Raw genomic sequence first — 23,533 nt, forward strand, 5'->3', positions numbered from 1 at the left:
GTCAGTGTTGCGCAATTGCAATTTCTGGCCATTGTTGGAAACACAAAACCAGTTCCATACACAAAAATACTAAAAAAAAAAAATTTTTAAACGGCCATACAGAAACAAGAAACAAGCTGCCAGTCAGTGAGAACCGCCATCTGCCCTGTGTGCTGTAGGGAACTGCAGGCTCAGAGGGTTGAGTGAGTTGTGAGGACATGAGGAACACTGATCAAATAACACATTTTTGGACATTATTCCATGAAAATGTGAATAAAGCTTAAAGTCAAAGCAGTTAACACCTAAATAACCACAAGTATTTCAGTGTTTCCCATTGAATTTGAATAAGAGTTCATTTGAAAAATCTGAACTAAAGAGTCATTAAAAAAATTTGTCTCTATAGCTGCTGTTTCAAAAGCCAAGTCTATTGAAACCTCGCAGCTGACGTCATCAACATTCCCTGGGAGTGTGATGCTAACTGGAGGCACTGCTGTCTGAAGCTGTTACTCAAGTTAGACCTTAATCTGAGATTTGTTTTAAGACAATCTGATCTGAGCTGATTTCCAATGTTAAATAAGTCCCTCTCAAATAACATTACACTTAGCAAACAGTTTCAGTTAGTCACTCTCACCGTTTCTGTTGAAAATTAAACTCGTAAACAGGACCATGAACAGTTCATTTTCAACAGGCTCCTGAAAATGTATTGTTTAAATCTATTTTGTATTATATGTAAATACAATAGTATCTCATCCCTAATTCACTCAATTGACTTTAAAAATCTGCAAATGCACTCTTGAGTTTCACTTGTTTCTTATATTTCAAAGGTGCACTATGTCACTTTTCTATATACCTTGGCGTTAAACTTAGCAGGCGTTCCCACCACGTCAACTCTATGGAGAGGTGACCCAACTGAGAGTCACAATGAAAACAGATGAGTTTAATGCCATATTGCTGAACATTCACAAAAATTATGAAAAGTTACATAGTGCCCCTTTAACCAGGCCTTTTTCAACAGTGTGTGTGATCATGAGAGGTGTATTTCTGGCCTGTCTGTTTCCTTTCTGTTTAATGAGAAACATGAGTATTCTCTCTTCACAGTTTGTTTTGATCAGTGCCAAAAGCCCTGCCATAGCACTATTCTGCTCCAGTTAAAGCTGACATTATACAAGACTGCCCCCTACTGGCTCAATGAAGAATCGCTCACATAAAGACATAGCTAAAAGTATTACAGCTTATAATGCATAATAATTTAACAGCCTAGTCAAATGATGCAAATCTAAACACAAATCCTGCTACCGAAAGTCCCTTATTTCCCAATGAGCTTCACTTATATGTACAAATATTCACAAGAGTAATGTTGGCTTCAACCTAACATTACAAAACATGGCTTGAGTGTAGGCAACTGAGGCAAGATGCTAAAGGTCAAAGTTTTTCTTTGTAGAACTTTCACTCTACACAATAATGTGTATATTAGTTCATCACCCTCATCCACAGTCTGATATGGAAGAGGTTTACTTGAAACTAGATTTTTAACTTTGTACACTACAAAATTAATAAGTAAGTACTTAACCTTGTACAACAATATACTGAAGTAAGTCGGCTTCAGGAAGGAAGCCCCATTCCCAGCTGGAAATATTTAGTCTAAGAAATGAAGGAATGATTTCCTTGCTAAGAAACTGTGGAAATTGCATTGCAAAGTTCCATATTGAAATCTCAAAATGTAAAAAGTCCTATTCACATCCCTGCAAAAATACAGAGCTACACCAGTTTGAATGGATCAAATTTAGCACATCAAAATGAGCAATCAGAATTCAAGTCACGTGTAACTCCTGTAGATGAGCTTTAAGCGGTGTAGTGGCGTCTGGCCTTACACAGCACCTTGGTACATCCCTAGCTGGGCTCAGCTCTTGAGCAGGTCACCCAGGTCGTACGAGTCGAAGAAGTCGGACACTCCCTCGTGCTCCTCCAGGCTCCACAGGTAGTCGTCATGGTCCAGAGGGGGGGAGAAACTGACGAAGGGGGCCAGGGCTGAGCTGGGCAGCTGGTCCTCGGTCATCTGCAGAAGGCTGGGGGGTAGACCCAGCAGCCCCTCCACGTCCAGCAGAGAGGCAGTGGAGGGGGGCACGGAGGACGCACTCGCTGTGGGTGGACAAGGTTTACTTCAGTTTAGTTTAGTTTATTATTAAAACACTGACCTATACAAAAGATGTCAAATGGTTGTGCCAGGTCATTCTTCTCCACCCGCAGTCACTCGACTGGTTGATAAGGTCATAAATGGAGCACAAACCGATAGATCACAATGTAAGTATCTACGTATATTAATCCAATCACCTGACCAGTCAATCCAATGTGTAAAACCAGTCCCAGGAGCATCCGTCACACCCACCCACACACACACACATACAGACAGGTGCATTCACAGAGGGCAGCCATTGTTTAGTCAGGCGTGTAAGAAGTTAAAAGTCGGGCATAGTTAGAGCTGAGCGGTGCTACATGATAACACAAAACAATCATGATGTCTTTTTTTTTTAAAATAGCATGATCAGCATCTTCTTGTGTACCATCTGATTACACAAAACTTTGGTATTGCTCTGGTGGCAAAACAGCTATGAGTAATTTTTGAAAAGGTCCATATCTAAGCTTAATAAATATTGTGATAGACTTTTCTGAGTTTCAGCATTATCTGTTGTCAGCCCCTGAAGTGTACAAACTTGTGTCAAAAAATGCACTTTAGACAATGGTCCATGTGCCATCTGTCAGATAATGATTTAAACTATTTAATATTTTTAAAGAAAGCAGTCTATGTGTGACAGTCTCTGACAATTACCGTGCTAATCATAGCTTTTCAAACTGTCATGCGAAAACATTTTTCACCATTCCCTCCTGAAATGTTATACAACTTTTTACTTTGAAAGCTTTGGAACATGATATTGTGTGATATTAAATTACTCTGGACTCTGGATAATACGTCTTTACTGTTTTAGAGCAGAGCTTCACAGTGAACCATGAAATACAAAAATGATTCTCACAGGGGAGCATCTCTCATAGAACTAGCTGAGCTGATCATTGACGATTAGAACTGAATGAATCTTAATTAAAACCCAATTACTTGCTAAACTCCAGGTATGTTTTTTTTTCTTTTTTTTTTTTTTATGAAGGAACACCACTATTATCTGAATCAAAGCTGAAAAAAATCCTGTCCAGAATACAGAATCCTTAAAGAACTCAAACCATTGAAGCCTCATCTCCAGGACTTACCATGGCTTGGCTCTAAGCGGCTGCAGTAGTCGTGTGTGGAGGTAGCGGCCACCACGGGGGGGCCCAGGGGAGATGGGAACTCTTTCTTTGGGGTGAGGCCTCCCTTCACTGGGCTAGCCTCCTCCAGCCCCTCCTCCGGGCACAGGTACACCTCAATGGGCCCGTTGGTGCTCTTCAGGTAGATTTGTAAACTGCTCTGCTGAGGAGATGGAGGAACAGTCAGTGAAAAATGGAAATGCATTTTCTACATCACCAATATCTTTGAATGGTTATGTGTAATGCATTTAAGCTTAAAGCTGGACTGTGCATTTTTCTGGTGTTGGGTGTGCCACTGTGTTGTCACTAGAGAGATATTATTGTTGTGCCAAGAATGTTCCACAGTATGGCATTCAGGAGATGTGATTGTAACGTAATGATTATGATTATACTGGGCGACAGTGGCTCAGCTGGTTTAGAACGTTTGTCCACTGACCCAAAGGTTAGTGGTTCGAATTCTGCTCTCGACATAAATGTCATTGGCAGAGCAGTTAGATCCACTGACACACAGGTCAACGGTAGAAATCCACAGATGAATGCTGTCATTGTGTCCTTGGGCAAGACACTTCACCCACCTCACCCCCACTGTCTGTGTGAATAGGTGAGTGGTTCCTTGAGAGAGTGACTTTAATGTATTTACTACATAAAACCCATCAACGGAAGCGATCAACTCTGTGGAGGTGTGTCTGTGACTAGTCTTTAAACTAGCCAGTGCACCCAGCATAATCAAGTTGCCACTAGTTTGTGGCTGATGTTTGTGGCTGATTTGTGACTTTGTACTTGTTCTGGATAATGATGTTGTTGTGTCACTGGAGCGTAGTTTCTGATTGACGCTGCACGTCAAACGCCAAAAAGTTCAGCTTTTTCAACTTCTGGACGAGTGAACAGAGCATCTGATGCCTGAATGCTCAAGACGCACCGCATCAACGCCAGATTTACGCCACTCTTACAGTTGAAGACGGGCTGCAGAAATGTAGGGAGGCCAAGATGCTCGTCCATGAGAGACTTTGCATGTGAACTCGACTCGGAGGAAAATAACATAAGGACGACAGCAGCAACAAGTTTTAACAAGGATGCATAAAGAGTTGTAACCATCGTGGGGATGGAGTCTGCTTTAGCTTTGTGGATCAGTGACTGCAGGAAAAACATCATTATGAGACATTACAGCAGAGCGGCGCCACAACGAAGAGGTCAGAGGAATGTGTCCAACCTAGTAGGTTGATCATTAAAATTAAGTTTGTTACAGTATTTCTAAAAGCTGTCATTTTTATTTACAGTACAGTATAGTATTTGGTTTTGTTCTATAAAACTGTGCTTATTTTTTAAATCTACAAAGGTTTGAACTTTGAGAGTGTTTAAACAAGAGAGAAATGTGAGAAAATGTTCATGCCTGTGTGAGAAACGTGTATGAAGTGTGTGGAAACGGGTTTTACAGCCTTAAAACATATATAATAATTGTAAAAAATAAAGTTTTCAACACTCCAACAACATTCCAGGCAAAGCAATGACATTTCTGTAGTGTAAAAGCAAGTGGTAGACCCTACACTAGGTTATTGCAACTTTAAGTAAAAAAAAACGATTTTAAGTATTTTTTACTTTACTTTGAGTAAAAAAAATTTTTTTTTTTGTATTTATATTAGCATATTAACTATTTTTTATGCAAACTCTTTTAGCATAGATTATATTTCAGTATTATTATTAATTATTTAATACTGTACTAGTATGCCCCAAAAAAAGTTCCTACGGCAATGGAAGTTATTTTGAACTAACACAAGCAACAAAGCAAAACAGTGCAGTATACATTCAAGTTAAAAAGTTACACAATGCATCTTTAACATAGTGTAAGGACAAAGACCTCTGCATGAAGTGGTGGGATTGAACCATGACCTTGGTATGTTTATGATGAAGATGAGCTCCTAAGTTTGTGTGAGCCACGGTGGGCCTTACCCCTGGTGTGTCGGGCACCTCCAGCTTGGTCTCTGCGGGGGCTTTGACTGCAATCACGGTCTGGTCCCTGAGGCTGGAGATGGAGCGCAGGTCCTGGTACGTCACATAGCCCAGCGTGTGAAGGATTAAGGCTCAACAAGCACACACTCGGCACATAAGCCTCAACAAACACACACATATTCGACACACACTCCACGTGAATCACAATATTGTAAAATCTCTATATTTCAAAAAGTTAATTCCACCATAGAATTGTGACCTGTCCGTCCCTGTTTAGAGGGCCCATATTTTTATAAATTACTTTTCTAATCTATGTTATAATGTATAATGTATAATGTTTCCTCATTAAAAACCCACCTAGAGTTTTGTTTCATTTCACTTCTGTATTACCACATGATGACATGACAAGATGGAGTGTTTTGTGTTTGGGGTTTGTGTGTTAAACATGTGTGAATGAAACAAAACACAACTCCAAGTCTGTTTGAGATGAGGAAACATTATAACATACATCAGAACATAGAGTAATATTGGCCCTTTAAGCCATAAGATTAATATGACCAGTTTGCAGAGCCCATCCCAAACAAATAATGAGAAGCAACATTTGTGGATCATAAGTTTGGAGATTTTTTTCATGAACAGTCAATTTCCAACAGACCCCAGCCACCTATCTCAAAAAATGACATCATCAAATTGTAGAAGGTGAAAATATATTGGTCTATGGCAGTATTAGCCAATTGAAGGATATCTCTGACTGCTGTGGTCCTCGGTCAGCTGTTTGAGCTGTGCTGTACTGGACTGGATCAGCTCATCCAGCGCTCTCTCTGCTCTCTCCAGCTCACACAGCTCCTTCCTCAGAGCACCGGCCCTCTGTCCTCCGCTAGCCCCGCCCTCAAACACGTCACCAACACTACCACACACACAAAGCAGTCAATGACAACATGGACATCACTGTGTACAGCAGATGACAACACAACACTTGGGCCAATCATATTTCATACAGATTAGGCCTGTCATGTGTTAAAAATCAGATACTAAAACTAATATTGAAACAAGATACTCATTTGAGCAGGTATCGATACTAAAACCTTTCCTGAATATCTTTAGAATGATGTTGAGCAGCACCAGAACAAATATAAAACCACACAGACTAGTATAGTTTTGTTTTTTTATATCATTGTGGTATTGAAATCAGTATTGAGTATTCTTTAGTATCAAAATCCAGTTTGGAATTTTAGTATTGCGACTACACTAACAGAGATGTAGAGCAGCTAAAATTAATATTGTTAAAATGCTTTTTTGTTGAAATACAAGTTAATTGGTCTAGTAGTAGTCGCAAATACAGATGGTCAGGTCAACTTTAGTGACTTTACATGGTACTTGTGCTATGAAATATCCAAAAAGTGATTAACAGGAAAAAAGTGGCTGTGAAATGAGATAGCACTTTGGATAGTGTTTGAAAGTTCAACTTGATTTCGATAATAAAAGTTGTCAGAAATAAATGCAGTACTTTTTTTTTTGGGCAATATCATGTTTCTTAAAAAAATATGCTAACTTTCAATAAAACTTGTAGACTAAAACTATAGTCTATAAGATTCAAGATACAACAAGAAACAAGGAGAATTTGACTTCCTGGTTGGACATGTGCATTTTAGACAAGATTCAGCTGAAGGGTAGGTATCAGTTATGAAATTACCTTTGCGTATGTTACATCTGCTGCCCAATAGTTATCTTTAGACTAATAAAAATAACAACACTTTTATTTTATTAAATGAAGATTTAAACTGGCAAGCCTGCAGTTACAGACGGAGGGGCCACAGTTGTTCAACAGAAAGTGAATTGGAATCAGAGTCGATGGAGCTGGAAGTGCACCCATGATTACTTCCTGTTTGGACTGTGGCAGGTTAGCTATGTCCATTTATATATACAGTCTATGGCTCAAACCTTATTTATTGACTCAAACAGTGAGGAGTTCTTTTCAGAGGGCATTCTCTTGACTAAACTTGAACCATTGTGATTTTGATTGATTTGATTGATTGATCTGTCTGTGACCGATAGTGTAGCCCTAGACTTGAGCCCCACTGGACACCCTGAGCTCTGACCACTCACAGCCACTGGATGTTGTTCTTGGACTTCTTGCGGATGAGCTGCACTCCCTCCAGGACGTTGGTGATGTCATAAATGCGTCTTTTTTGGACCTCCAGGACTTCCGTAGCCCAGTTCAGGTCCAGGACTCCATCAGGACTCTCAGCGATCAGATTGACAAACTTTTTGGTGAGGAGGCCCAGGGATGTGTCGTACCGTGTCCGCTCACCTGGAGACTTAGGGGCTGGAGAGAAAGTACCACAATATATTTTTTCCTTGTTAGCAGCCATATTTGTTTTAATACAGATGGACCATGTGTGTCCCTGATTGGCTAATCCACCTGTCAATCACACCCATAAAGTGTGTATTCTGGATCCCAGGCAAAAATAAAAGACCTGGGGACTATGACTAAAAGAAGGTATTTTGGATTACAATAACTGATATTTACTGATATAACAGTTTCTGAAGGAATAGCACTGACTTCGGGGGCTGGAGATCCGGGCGTTAATGCCTTTGCCCTTTGGAGTGCGGAACTCAGGCAGGTACGAAGGGTCCTCCAGGTCCAGCTTCCTCTTAGTCTACAATCACATCAAAGCATACAGTCAGTCTTCACTTCACATTCTTATTTAGCATCAGCTTACCATACAGCCAGTAAGAAATAATAGTTATCTCAACATTAAAATTAGACCTGTCACGATGACACATTTTGAAATGCTATATATTGCTGAAGTCAATATAGACAATAAATGATAATATTGAAACCAAACCATAAAGCAGAATTATTCATAAAAATGTATTCTAAATGTTATTGTTGTATGTATTGTTAAATATCGTTGAGCTGTGTAAATGAAAAGCACAACGCAACAGTTAAGTTATTAGTGTATGTCATTTTAGTTCATAATTCAATCTTCTAAAGCTCAAATCTTATCATATTGCAGAAAAAAAATGCAAAAACGTTCCTCACTACAGCAAAGAGTAAGTACCCATGATAAACATTGACCCCCACAAAGATTATTTCATTGACAATATATTAAATGATAAGTCAATATAGTAATTATCGTGACAGGCCTAACTAAAATGTCTTGTGTTATCAGGATTATAAATTTTTTTAAATGTAGACATTGTTCTGCTTTAGTTGTAATCTATGACACGTGACCCCTCCTATCAATAGCTGCACCAAATTTTGTTTTTCATTTTAACCAATAAGGCTATGCAACGCTGCCGAATGCTCCATGTTTCGCAACAACATAACAAAGTACAAAGCAGTGAGTGTGTCGTGTGGTGGTGAAGACGGAGGGTAGAATTTCTGATCCTGTGCTATTCAGTCACTGGATTTGTCGTCAAAGCGGCTAAGCATGAACAAGCAAAGAATTGTCAGAAATATGCAGCAGCCTTAGGGTAAATAAACACACAGGCACCACATCCATATCACTGTCATTAAAAAACATTTAGAGCTGCCTCGTCTGATTTAGTCTGATCAGAAAACTGTGCAATTTTCTTCTGTGTCTATGGTAAAGTTTCTTTCACTGCTCATTGCTCTGCTGTTCTGCCTACATGCTTAAGCCTGTCACAGTAATTACTACATCAACTTATCGTTCAATGTATAAAAGCTGGAACAATATATTTTGGGGCACAATATATTTTGGGGCTCAATTTTTATCGTGGGTATGTTTTCTTTCCAAAATTGGGAGAGTTTTGTTATTTTTGTTGTGATTCGCTCAGATTTGAGCTGTAGAGACTGGAAAAGTCACTTCTTCGCTTCAGTTGGCTATTTATAGAGACTGGAAAAGTCACTTCTTCGCTTCAGTTGGCTATTTATTTGTTCCAGCTCAGTCTTTTTGAATGATAAAATACATTTTAAAATGGTTTATTGGGATTATCTCACTTTATTTAATTGTATCAGAGGCTTAAAATCAAGTATGATCTGGAAATTGATTAATTGATTTATTAATTAATCTGGTAAACTAACATGTTCTGTTAGTTCAAACTTCATGGGTTAAATCTGCCTGTCTAAACTCATTCAGCATGATTGAGTTTTTTTTTCAAGATCTGGAAAGGGGTCCGGGTGCTGCTGACAGGCTACCGCGGCGGTTCTGAATGGATCAAATGCAGAGCGTAAATTCCCAAAAGAGATAATAAAATATTCCTTGAATGTGTCAAAGGGATATGTTCCACCCCTCTCAAAGAGCGTCACTGGAGTGGTGACCAGTTTCCCCTTTGGTCAGTGCATACATGACAATGACGTTGGCTGCACGACCCTCCATAAATCTGTGGCTCAGAACAGTGTGTGAGGAGGAGGTCATAAATGTGCCCCTGATCAGAGCAGAACAAAGCTCCTCCTCCTGCTCCTCCTCCTCCTCTGCAGTCTCCAGATCTCTCACAGTTCAGGTGCGTCACGTCATAGTTGCCAGGCCTGCTTTATTGCGAATTTGGGCTTCTTTTTGAAAGTAAATTGCAAATTTTGAGAGTGGTGGGTTGCATTATTTGTACTTGCTTCTAAGTAGAGATTTATCGGTTGGCCAGTATCTTTTAAATCTTATATCTCCAGCACAGGCCGATATTTTGTTTTGGGTTGATCCACTGAATAAAAATACACACAAAGCTTTATTTTAACACAAGAGAAAAAATGTAGAAAATGTGACTACACTGCTCTCTTATGGGTTTGGGGTAAAAAGGGGCTGTGGATGAGCTTTTAGTAAATTTAAATTACATAAAATATTCAAAATCAGCCATACATATCGGCCCAAAAATAACGGCAGACCTTAGCGGTTGCTCTGGATTCCAAACAATTGGTATTGGCCCATATCGATCGATCTCTACTCCTAAGTGGCACTTTCACATAATAAAATCTGAAGAAACCAGGTTAAGACTGAAATACAGGCTGTTAATAGTTGATTAAAGTTTTAAAGAATTTCATGTTTAATATGATATTAAAATTGCTCTTATTTGCAGGGGGCACTGAAGTACGCTAAGGATATCAGGATTCTATGCCACTTACTAAAAGGGCTGATTTCAGGTATTCATTTCAGTCATTTACAACAAGGCTATCAAAAGGACATATTCAAATGCCCAAAGCCTTTTAAACAGCAGCTGTTTTTTCACTACCCAGAGGGTCTATTGCAGCCTCAGGGCACTGCTCCACGTGAGGGGGCTGATCAGTGGGCACGAAACAGGGTAAAGAAGGCTGCCTTTGTCCTGGTGCATTCACGGACCTCTCCACCTGTCAGACACATGACATCTGGACAGACGCAGCACGTGCTCTGTGGATGGGACTCAGATGTGAGTTACATTATATGGAACCATTTCTAACCACTGGAGCTTAATTGATTCATTCAATAAAAACACAATTTGAACACAAAAGTTGCAGCACTATAATGTTTCAATAGTACTCTGAAGACAACATTATGTTGCCTAATTCATTCTCAACTAATGTAGCAGTCACATAATAAATGCATGGCCTGTCACGTGCCATGTGGGAGCAGGGGTCTAAAGGTTCTGTACCCCATTTTCTCTCCATGTATTTGAGCAAATATGTCTTTCCTAGTACAGATTTACCACTCCATATTTCAGTCTTCTGCAATGTGTTCAAAATCACACATGAGTCTAGGGATGTCACCATTCAACATTTTAGTGTTTAAATTACATGATTTTACTAGAGATGAACCAATATGGGTTTTTTCATGGCCAATTTCAATTCCAATTCTTTAGAATCCAGAGCAACTGAGCTCTGCCAATATGTTTTGGCTGATAGATTATTTTACCCCAATTATATAATTTGAGTTTACTATAAACTCATCCACAACCGTGTTTGAATACACACATGTTTAAAGTAAAGTATTGCCTCTCTTGGACATTGAAGGTCGATGCACTAAAAAGTGCAAATATATATTTAAAGAGTGAGGATAACTAACAGCATCACCAGACAACAGTAAAACCATTAATTCACTTTTCACATTATAATGTCAAGCTAATGTAAAAGAAATACCCAGAGAAAAATGGCATCTTACATGCAATTGTACTATTAACCCCTCCCAAAAAGTCAAATGTTTACTACATGGATTAGATGAAGCATGATAACAGCAGGAGTGTATTTGAGGACTAGATAGTATTTACAGATAGTGAAGGCCCAACGGTCGGTGCCTGCAGCTGTTGGTTCTGGGTGGAGGCTTTGGTTTTGCATAAGGATTCCTGTACTGAGTCAGGCTTCACTCTCACTGCTGTGTGTGAGTTTGGTGTCCTGCCCTGACCACAGAACTTTGTTGAGAACACGGTCAGAAAGAAATCGCTTAAGGGCAAGCAAATGTGGAAAAAACCTGTTTGTGAGTATCCTGTTGGTTGACATCTACAGACACAAACAGCTTCACTTTAACTTCATCTGGGTGAAATCAAGAAAACATCTCAGAAGACTGTTGCGATCTAAACAATTACCGTAAATTTCGGATTATAAGCCGCTACTTTTTTTCCACGCTTTGAACCCTGCGGCTTTTACAGCAGTGCGGCTTATATATGGAATTTTACTGGATAACGACCCCTGGGGGGCGCTCTCTAGCTGTAAACGTAAAAGTGAGACAGACGTGGGGAAAGATTCTGCTCTGAAGAATTCACTAGTTTTGATTTTGAACGATCATTTTGCGCATCATGAAATGGATATGATGCAGTTTTTAAGATAAAGAAACAGAAAGGAAACAGAGCAGGGGTCGGCCTTTAACACGCACGCAAAGAGCCATTTGGACCCACTTTCCACATAAAATAAAACACTGGGAGCCGCAAATACGTTTTGACATCTAAAATGAAGATAACACTGTATAATAACAATAATGTAACGGAATAATGTAGGTTTTACTTTCACGGACAAGCCTTCTACACGTGGCAGATAAATATGGCAAAAACAACTTAAGTGCATTAAAAAAATACAACTCACCAAACCGCTGCATCATGCATCGCGCTGATTATGTGATTATGTCTACTCTACTCCGCAGTTTCTTTAAAAAAACAACAACAAAAAAACTCGTAGCGTATCGTTTAATCCCAGGTGCTTATTCTCCATGTGCCTAAGCAGTTTTGAAGGTTTCATTGCCTTATTTGCTTTTCCCGTATGTTACGCAGAGCGGACTCTGTGCGTGAGTCACCTGTAGCGACAAACCCAGATTTTAAGTAGGCATTGTCTGTTAAATTTATCTTTCTTTTTCTTGGAGGTCGTAGTCTCTTCTTCTGGCTCCTCAGTTGTCCTTTTCCCCTTTGTTAAAAAGATCTCCAAAGACTTTTGTTTTGGCTCATTTTCACTCGCTTGTGGCTCTACTTTAATGCGTCGTGTCTGATGTGTTATACGTGATACGTCACCGCGGAGACAAGAGCAGATAATATACTTGCTACTACATCAAATAGATTTCTGTGGCGATTTCCAGCAGGATTTTCATGATACATCTACGGACGAGCTTATTAGTGTGTCATTAGGGACGGGCCAAAGTTGCTCCTGACCCCTGTGCGCACAACGTCTCAAAATCAGGGCTCTTTACGCAGGACTGAGCTGTGTCTGTGTTAGTTCCCAAGCCACGCAGAGCCGCAGTATGAGGCGGAAAGAGGCGCATGCGGCTCCGGAGCCGCGAGTTGCCGACCCCTGAAATAGAGCCACTGCACGTAAGCTCGACATCAATGAATCCAACTTGGTCAATGTAAAAAGACGACAAAAGTTTTCAGAGGAAATAAAAGCAGATTTTCCGTGTTGGTGCAGCTTTATTTTCTAAACCTGCAGATGTATTCATCCCGTGTTGTTGTCGTGTTGGTGCCAATTTTCAGGCACAGTTTAAAAAAAAGCGTGTCGGTGCACCGTCTTTCTGTGTAAATATCTCATGTTACAATATGAAAACCTGCGGCTTTTATTCAGGTGCGGCTTATATATGTACAAAATTGATTTTCTCTTCAAATTTAGCTGGTGCGGCTTATATCAAGGTGCGCTCTGTAGTCCGAAATTTACGGTAGTCAGTACATTTAAGAGTTATCGATAGATATATTGATTTAAGGATAGGTGATATATTGGCTCCAGTATCAATATCGCCTGATATACCGTTATTTTTTGGTCCTGGCCCATTCTCTGTGTGCCAGTGTGTCATTCTCACATCATCCTCAGTGCACAGGATTTGTCTTTTTGACAAATCCTCTGCACTGAGCTAATGTGCTAGCCGCTACGTTCCACACTGGAAGTGATCATGTGTGCTCCTCTTGCTCGATCAACTCTGGCCCCATCGACTCTGGCTCCAATTCACTTTCTACTGAAAAACTGTGGCCCCTCTTTCTGTAACTGCTGCTGTCAGACTCATCATTTTGGATTTAAATATTAATATTAATATGGTGGCACCAGTGATGCAGGTGCCATGTTATCTTCCATTCCTCGCTCTGGATTGGCTCTTTGGTTGCTATGATACTCGAGGTCAGAATTCCAAATATGGAACTCTGCTCCACATTGGCCTCTATGAACACTGTGGTGATGTCACACTCACTTAGTCCACTTCTTTCCACAGTCTATGGAACTAAAAAAACAAAAAAAAAAACTAAATAGAAGCACATTAAATGGCTGCATGTTAGACAATCATGCAACACATTATTTTATATTCCACAGAAAGACATTTTGTTATTTTTGTTTTTTATCTTTAATGCAGTTTAAGACTAGACTGAAAACCCACGTGTTCTCCCTGGCATTTAATACTAGACACACCTCTTCTCCCTAGCTTTTAATACTAGCTACACAGAATATGCTGGTGTTTTATTGGTGTTATTTTGTTCTAAACCCATCTATCATGTTGCCTGTATATTTGTATTTTGTTGACTTTTATGTGAAGCATTTTGGTCAGCTGAAGTTGTTTTAAATGTGCTATATAAATAAACTTGAATTGAATATATGTTATGAAATGCATGTGATTCTTGTGTTAGTTTACCAGTACCTATTTCTGTCTTCTCTCATAAATCAATAATCCTGGAGCTTTTTACTGTGCGCATAGTGCAAATCTAACCAATAACCTTGATTCGTGCAGCCCTATTCTACAGGTACATTTCAGGACTGCCAAAATTGTATGGTTATTCTTATCAGGAATATTACAATTACATTTTCAGATAATCCTTTTGCCACTATCGCCCTCCTCTAGAACAGACATGTGTGAACTCTGACTAGTCTTTATCTGCATTGTGTCCTCCAGCCTCACCCAGCGGCCGGCCCGGTTACACCCACAAAACTGTGCCTAGGAGGGCCACTCGAGTCTCCCCCCGACTGTTTAAAGCAGATCAGGGTTCACTTCCCAGCTACGTGCATTGCATGTTAGTTGTTAGTTAAGTGGTAATTTGGTATGCTGGTTAGCAATTATTCAGCAGTTAGCATTTATAGTGCACAAATGCTATTTAAATAATGCTAATGGACATTAATGGGAAGAAAACTGCTAATAAGTGAATACTTAAATAATAAATAAGCACTGTGATGAGTTTGTAAGAGTGTTTCATATCTTTCAGATTTTAGTGTGGAGTTTTGCCTTCAAGGTAATGATAACAACAACCATTGTTTACGCTGCTCTATATGTTTGATTTCCAAATATATCAATATCATTGTCAAGCAAACTGATACCCAGACACTAATCGATACTGTGGCTTTGTTTACACATGACCTTGTTCAGTCGTGTTTGAGACCAGTTTGTGTCCTAATGTGCTGTAAATTTCAGACTTATAAGCCACTACTTTGTTCCCACGCTGTGAACCCTGCGGCCAATACAACGGTGCGGTTAATTTATAGATTTTTACTGGCTAATCGCCACTGGGGGGAGGACTGGAGGGGCAGGTGTTGATGCGTGTTGATGTCAACTTTTAGGCACAGTTTGAAAAAAAAAGCATGTCTTAAAACTCATAAAAAATTTCCATGTAACATCTTCTGTGTAATATCTAGTGTTACATCATAAAAACATGAGGCTTATATTCAAGTTTGGCTTATATATGTACAAAATGTATTTTCTTTTCAAATTTAGCTGGTGAGGCTTATATAGATAATATATAGATTTGCAGAATATATAGATATACCCTGTTCTAGTCGTGGTCCAGATTTTGTTTCAGGTTTAGGCCCAGTTCAGTCTAAATTTTGATCTATTTTTGATGGACATCTAAACTAGATGGACTGGACTTTTCTTCAATAGTTTGATGGTCTCATGTATGGCCATATGGTAAGAAACTAGTATTTTGTATTTTGTAACATAACATTCTATTGTCATCAAAAAGGTTTATTGTTATTGTGGTCTTAAAACCTGTACCACAAAGCTGTGTTCCCAGGATTAGACTATCTGAGCTTCATGTCGGCTGAGAAAAAAGTCTGGGCAGTTCTTTGGCATAATCAGACGATAAACAAACCGCTCTTCATGTAAACGCAGTGACAGTACACATCTATGTCGTCACTACCGCGCCCTCAGGGTGTCCTGGGACAATGCTTTGTCCTGGGACATCACTTTGTACCGTGGCTACAAAGGTGAAAGGAGAGGGTGGAGACAGAGGGGTGGGGGTAGGGGGGCTTTGAAATGCTAAAGTGCCCCCATTCAAGTCCACTCTGCTCTGGGCCATTCTGAAGTGAGATGAGGTGAAAAGCGCACGCAGCCAGCTCAGGACGTCTGCAGGCGGTCCCCCAGTCGCACTATGGTGGTACATGTAGGGCTCTACAGGAGGTACAGACAACAGACAGATCTAAAAGAATACAGACGCAATTAATAGAAGCTGATTGGATACTAGGGCTTCGACTATTATGTTGATAATTGATAAATCTGGCAATTATTTATCTTGTTAATCAAGTTGTTTAGATGGTGAAAGGTCTGTGAATGTGAGATTTGACTGAGATGATGCAAAAGGAATGCTGCTAGAGAACTTTACTAGAACTTTCAAACAGGGAATGCCTATTTTTATTCTTATCGTATACTATTACTAAAGAAATTGTAAACTTCAAATAGATATGCCATGCAATTAGCATGAATTGCATAGCATAAAGCTGCACAATAACCCTGCTTTGCAAGTACAAAGGTCAGGAGTAAACCCGTTTCATAATAATGCTATTTAGCTATTTTTCAAAAAGATTTCCATTACAAGCATTGATTTGACACGTTTCTAGTCTCATTTTGAACTAACTAACCTAAATCTAATTTCTTCTAGTTGTTAGCATTACTGTAATGGCAAAACTCTGCTCTGGCCTCTGAAAGTTGTGAAAAGTGCTTATAAACTAATCATGGTGAATAATTATGATGCTTGGAATAACTTTGGAACACTGCGAACCATTTAAAAAGAACTAGTTCTGTTTTTCACATTTTTAAAAATGAAAGGTATCAAGCCCTAATTGTGATTACATAAGAATAAATCCTAAAGAAGCTTTTTAATCGAGATAATGACAGAAACTATAGCCACTAACCTACAGCAGCTTTAAAACATGACTCATAAATGATCACTATTACCCTTCAAATGAATAAGTAATATGATTCTATAGTTCAAATTATGCCATTATAAAAGTTATTTTCCATGGGCGCTGCCATTGTCATTCGGGTTGTATTATTTTGGATGGAGCTGCTGATTTCACAGCAAATAAGTTCTACACAGACTACAGAGGCGTTTTAAAGCCTCCAGAGAATCGGTCCAGTGTTGACTAGTTGATCACATGAACATTGAACATTTTACACAAATCAACCTACTTTATATCATATTTTAATGGCAAAACTTCCCAGATTCGCCATTGAAATGAATGGGATTCCTGCTTAACCACAAGTGCCACCACAAAGAAAGCACAGTTGAGGAGTCGCATTTACAACAGAAGTACGCGGGACGGAATAAAGTCAAAACAGCTTCCTAATGGGATGCAGAGGGAGTCTGCAGATTAACTAAGTACATCACTATTAGATTTACATGTTCCATTTCCATATTCTGAGGGTGAACTTAGGGAGCAACGGGCACATTCCACAGACGTCTGAGGAGGCACAAGTGACATCAGCTCACAAGAGGAACTGTGTCTGTCCACGTCAACTTAATACAGCACATTTTCAACTTGTGACCGATCTGATTCAGAAAGAGAGGGGAGAGGGCAGACAGATGGAGAGAAAAAGAGAAAGAGGGAGAGAGCAAAACAAAGGAGAGAGGGGGGTTCATACTACACTCAATATCCTACAGTGGTGGTCCGTTTAAAAGTGTACTTAAAGAGTAAGTATTTTGCTCAGATTTTGAGGTCTTACGGAGGTTTAAATGTAGTGATTTTGATTTTGATAAATTTTGTTCAGCAGAAACAACTGAATCAGGATCGTTAACCGTTTCAAATGTATATATACAAACATGTTGAAAATAAACCTTTTCATTAGGTCTCAAACAATAATTTTAATGTAGTGGAGTAGAAGGTACTGATACCCTATACTGATTTGGATTACAACTCGGGCTCAACGATTTGGGTAAATATCTAACAATCTATCTTGCAATTAGATTTGTGATTTATGTTTTAATAACAGGATTCTGTTCAAAGTTCACATTTTAAACACATCCAGAGGAAATGGCAACAAGAATCGCATTTCAGAACATGTTTGTACAGTTCTAAACCACATAACCACTACCATAATTTCCTCCATGAACAGGGTCAGCAGTTTTTATGCAGGATAAGGCAGAAGATTTTGTTGTTTATGTTGGAGATTATGGTACTTCAAAAATTAGCCTACGAGATGTACCTTTTGCGTTCATTCAATTCATGCCGTTTTGATATGACATCGTTACAAGCTCAGTACAGGAGGGCACAGACCAGCTATAATCCTCTTGATGGGCCTATTAGCCGAGTACAGGCCCAGGGTGCAGGGTTAACCTGAGACCCCCGTGACCTCCGACCCCTTCAGCCGCCTGTGCACTGTAAATCTGCAGAGGTACAGAGCTATAACACACAGCAGCAGGTGTGGGGCCAGTGACACAATCCGCTCAAAACATAGAGCTTGTCTCATCAGCTAGGATGAGAAATGGAAGAGAAAACAGCATTTATATCATGAGTGCAATGGAAAACATGGTAGCACACTTCCTCAATGTAAAGATCTAGACGAGTATTGGTAAATGGTCACATTTTTATACAGCTTTTCCACCTTCAAGGCTCAAAGCGCTTTAGATCAAGGAACCACTCACCCATTCACACACCAGAGTACGCAGACACAGTATTAATCTGTGGGAGCTGGAAATGCACTGTCGGCCTGTGGGTCAGTGGATCTGATTGCTCTACAAATGATTTATGTTTATGTCAAGGTGATGAATATTTTATTATTGCTGATGGATCCTGTGTTAAAAGTTGACAAAATCAATGTGTTAATGGTGTTCTTTAACAAAACACACTGGGATTTTATGCCTTAGTATAAGTATAAGACAACTGTCTTATAAGTCACTTTTTCAACTTAGCAGATTCAGCCTTAAAGCAGTAGCCAGCAGGTTGATAACTGTATAACTCTCTGTATCCATACACATATTGCCAATGAGTCCATATCGTACAGTCCTAATGCTAATGCACACTTCCTGATTATCACAGAATAAGTAAATAATAGTAGTTTACCCAAAATACTTTGAGTAATTTATTGGATCACTTCTTTATATATTTGATTTTTTTTTTTTTTTTTGTGGCTACTCTCACAATTCCCTCATGCCAACAGAACAGACCCTAGTATAGTCCTCAGCATTCATCTATACAACACTGGAACAAAGGTGTATGCATGTTCCCGTTGTGACCTCTGACCTGTGGGTGACAGGACAGGTGATGCCAGCTCCGTAGTGACAGGTGCGGAGGAGCAGCTGTCCCATGGGACCGCAGATCTCCAGACTGCCTCCATCAGGACTCGCTCGTGTGTCAGACCTGCTCTCCATGTTGTTCTGAGTGTCCTTGAGCAGCTTGTTCTGTGTACTCTGCTCCAGTGCAAATGGGCTCAAATTAGCTAACTCTTCTCATCTACCAAGTTTAGGTCTAGTTAAGATCTAGACCACCATCAGTGGCATTTCATGCCAGTGTCTGCGTACACTAGTGCATGAATGTGTCAGTGGATGAGCCTTGAAGGTGTAAAAGCACTATAGAAAAATGAGACCAATTTACCAATCTATACTAAACCTAGTATTACAGCTTGTAAAAGTACTGAGACTGAAAGCGAAAATCAGTGGGACCAGTTTGTTTTTTGTTATTATTATGGTCGGGCTGCAACAACTTCATCGATTAATCTCAACTAATGGATTATTGAAATAATCATCAAATTATTTAGTATTTGAATAATCGTTAACTGGTCTATACGAGGGTCCTGGGGCCAGAGATTTTATGACTTGTGTGTAAAGTTAGCCTTTTGCTGTCTAAATATACACCACCAGGATGTTGTCAGATGGTTTCAGCTTTATCTGGGAACAACTGAGTAAAAATCTCATTTTCATGAGCCTTTTGCATACTTAATAACTAACCGATTCATTTAAAAAATAAGAGATCAATCAATTTGCTAAATAATCGTTAGCGACGGCCTTAAGGTATTCCTCAAGAGGGGAGTCGACGGCGGGACAGAGGGGTCTGTTGTTCCGAGCCCCCAAATGTCTGTTAATGGACCTGTTCCTCAGTATTGAAAGTACAGATCCAATTCAACTGTTTTCTCCAGAGATATGCTTCATCAGTATTGTCATATTCAGAAGGATAACATTTTTTTAAATAGTTCAAGAGCAGTAGTTTTTATGTTGGGGCACTGTATAGAGCAAAGGATCATGGTTCTATGTAATCTTGCTGCAACAAAGCAATGCAACAGACTCATCATGAAGTTTGATCAATTTTAAGCCATTTTCTTATAACCCAACGCCATATTTTGGGTTAAGTAAGGTGTGTTATTCACAATCAGTTAATTATCCCAAAATCCTTCTCTCAAACTGTAGCCGTAGACTCTGAGCTCATTCTTTCTCAGACCACAGACGTCTACAGCACAAGCCAATTATCTGCCGCCTCACTTTACATGATCGCTCTGAGTCGCTCGCCTGCCCCACGACTGCATTGTTTAATTGTGTAGAAGCGACCCCTGCTACTTCTCACTACAGGGGCCCCTAAACACCCCCCACCCCCACTGTAGATACATCCAGAATGACACCGCGTCTGTTGGCTGACGGCTCTACAGCTGGACTATGGGGGGATGGAGGGGGGCTCAGCTACTGTACGAGACCACTGCCAGGTCAACACTGAAGCCCCAGGACCAATTTACTGGTAAGATCTGCACTTTTCACCAATAGAAAAACACAGGTAATTGAATGAAAGCAAGAAAGTCATACTGTGTAACTTTACAGGCAAAGTCGGGTCATGGCACGGAGGCCCAGACTTCCCTTTCCACACACTTTCCGTCTCTATTTTAAACTGAAACTGTGCAACACGTCCAGTAGCACAGATTTACATAGGCTGTACTTACTTCTCTTATAAAAGAAAGCAGACTAATTATTATAAACCCATTATAAATACATAATGACAGTTAGACCTGTCACGATAACTAAACAATAATATTGAAACTATCTGATTAAGATTTAAATAATGCAAGATAATCCCAGTAAACCACTTTTAAATAGACTATTTCTTTAAAAGACATCAACTAAAACAAACTAAAAGCAGCATGTGCCAATAATTAGCCATAAAAGACACTAATTCACCCCTCCACAGCAGTTTTGCAAAGAAAAGTACTCCCGATAAATATTGAGGCCCAAAATATATCGTTCCAGCTTTCATAGATTCATATATTGAACGATAAAGTGATATAGTAATTATTGTGACAGACCTAATAACAGTGCCATTCAGAAGGTGCTGCCCACAGCTATACACTCAGAGATACACCTTTAATACAACCTTAAGTGATTGCAACGTAACAGCAATGTATCCCAGGAAATCACCATGTGGTGCCGAGTTCACAGTGCAATTTACTCGCAGTACAACAAGACATACTCTCCAACAATATCAAACCAGATGCACATTTTGTTCTTTAAATGTGAAGGCTAAAAAGTAGCATTGTCAAAAGTATTGAAAATCAAATACTAATTGATGTTAAAATTAAATTAGATACTCATCTGAACAAGTAAAACTGAAAGAAAAATCACAAACTGCGAACTTTGAACAGTTTTATCTTGACTTTTCTCAGAAATACTGTGTATTAAATAAATCCCATTATTAAATAAAAATAACAGTATTGTCTAAAAAAGAGCTTTTAAAACTATGATTTGGATATCATGGTATCAAGTATCAGGTCTATTCTTTAGTATTAAAGTGGAGCTTGAAATGTTAGTGTCCTGACAACACTGGTGACAGTAATGCAACAACAGACAAGCTGACATTCAGAGGAGACTTCAGGGCTAATTATACACAGAACACCACCAATGTTCTAAAGAAGACTGAAAATAGTTTGTATAAATTTCTCCCTGTGATGCTGCAGCAAAACACTGCATTTCCATGAGCTCCATTTGACTATGAGTTTGTGACATTATTGTGAAACCTGGCCAACAGTAACTAAGTTACTACTCATAAGAAAAGTAATAATCATAATATTAACATTATAAACTGTAGCTCTGACTAAACCAGAACGACAGTAAATGTTTTGGTTCTGCGTTAGTTGCAGAGTTGTACAATCTTTGGCGCAAATATGATGTTGTTGAACGAAATTCTCCCGCATTTGGATCGTTATGGACGTTACCCGCACATTGCAGGACCGCTGCTATGTCCAGACTTACCGGCAGTCTGCCTGTGGAGGAGCGGAGCGGCTTGCCTCCGGGGCAGTGGGGCCCGTGCGGGCCGTGGGGGGTGGAGTACAGGCTGTGGGCTCTTTGTTCGGTCGTGTTGGTGTTGCAGATTTGTGTGAAGTATCCGGCCGGTACCGAGCTGAGAGGAGGACTGCCCAGACCCGGGTTGAAGAAGTCCACACTGAGACCCGCGGCTCCGGACAGGGCCTTCATGTGCTGTGAGCCCGGGACAGACGGGAGAGACGGGGGGACCGGGCGACAGGGGCCGGGAGAGACGCCTTTGGACAGACGCATCATCCTGGATCAGCGTGTGCTCGGTTTGACCCGGAGGAGCTGAGCAGAGGACACAGAAAACCAACAGTGTGAAAAGTGTTCCACTTATAAATAAGACAACGAGGCGCGAATAAGCAACGCGAATAAAACAAGACAGTTCACGTTGCACTTTTATAAAAGACTTACAGTGTGTCCGCTCACAAAGCGCACAAACTCTGTCGTTTAGGTGAAAATAAATAATCCAGCATCCCGTGTTTAATCCCGTGTTTAGTCTGCGGTGTCGCTGAGGCTCCAGCTCAGTCCTTTTGTCCCGACTCTGAAACGCAAACCCCGGTGTGCATGCTGCCTGCTCGCGCTCCTCAGCTCCGGGCTCCGGTCCTGTCTGTGACCAGTCCTGACTCACGCACACACAAGTACAAGCACAGGACGTGTCCGTTTTACCGCGAAAACTCCGTCCCGCGAAATTCGGATCTCCCGCGGCTGCGCTCGGGTCATGATTGGTCCGTGCCAGGACGCGGCTCCTGATTGGCCCGCGGCAGGATGCGGCTCCTGATTGGCCCGCGGCAGGACGCGGCTCCTGATTGGCCCGCGGCACGCTTGGCTCTACGCTGCTTAAAACAGTTGTTGTTGTTCTTAAAGAGACAGGCTCCATGACAGTCCGCTGTGAAGCGGCCTGCTCTTGCACAAAGACAGACTCGACAGATCACACGTTGATTAGATAAAGCCACAGTCGCTGGAACGTCATTTTGGAAAGGGAATGCTGATTAAACTCTCAGTTTGGTCTAGAGGGGGACAATAAACCGAAAATCAGAACGGGCATTGTAAAATTACCTAATCATAAATTCAACAACTATGTTAGTATGATTAAGCTATTATTAGCCTACTAGAAACTATTTGCCATTTGAACAATCAAAAGGTATTTAGTTTAAAGAAACTGTGTGTGCAACTGTACAAAATGCTTTTGAACATTATAAAAATATGAAACCAAATCAACACAACTCCATGTAAGCCTTTCTATTTGGTTAGATTTCTAGAAAAAAAAAAAAAAGTCAAAGTGTCAAAGTGGTGGATGTTTGAAACACCCAGTGTCTGCCATTAACATAGGAGATTATGGAGCCTCCCATAATCAAGATTTCTCCTCCAAAGTGATTAATCTAAAAAACAAGCTGAACAATCAATGTTGTTTTTTTTAAATTCACAATAACATATAAAAGTAACT

At 40.0% G+C, this 23,533-nt stretch overlaps 1 protein-coding gene across 1 annotated transcript; it reads right to left on the reverse strand.

The window, feature by feature from the left end:
* Window positions 1-1,879: 1,879 nt before the first annotated feature.
* Window positions 1,880-22,338, reverse strand: e2f2 (E2F transcription factor 2). Its single transcript, XM_033988437.1, has 7 exons — window positions 22,033-22,338; window positions 7,784-7,880; window positions 7,327-7,546; window positions 5,966-6,127; window positions 5,221-5,335; window positions 3,234-3,436; window positions 1,880-2,114 (listed from the first exon to the last, which is right to left on the reverse strand). Exons 1-7 carry the CDS (start codon window positions 22,336-22,338, stop codon window positions 1,880-1,882), a joined length of 1,338 nt encoding a protein of 445 aa, XP_033844328.1.
* Window positions 22,339-23,533: the final 1,195 nt, after the last annotated feature.

The sequence above is a fragment of the Periophthalmus magnuspinnatus genome, chromosome 22, assembly GCF_009829125.3.
Source record: "Periophthalmus magnuspinnatus isolate fPerMag1 chromosome 22, fPerMag1.2.pri, whole genome shotgun sequence".
NCBI lineage: Eukaryota > Metazoa > Chordata > Actinopteri > Gobiiformes > Gobiidae > Periophthalmus > Periophthalmus magnuspinnatus.

What these genes read in the sequence shown, in the direction of transcription:
- e2f2 (XM_033988437.1), bottom strand. Translation starts at nt 22,338, where the DNA reads ATGATGCGTCTGTCCAAAGGCGTCTCTCCCGGCCCCTGTCGCCCGGTC. An exon ending in GAGGACCACAGCAGTCAGAG is followed by an intron (nt 5,336 to 5,965) that starts ATATCCTTCAAT and finishes AATCCTTCACAC; the next exon opens with GCTGGGCTATGTGACGTACC. An exon ending in AGGTGCCCGACACACCAGGG is followed by an intron (nt 3,437 to 5,220) that starts GTAAGGCCCACC and finishes CCATCTCCTCAG; the next exon opens with CAGAGCAGTTTACAAATCTA.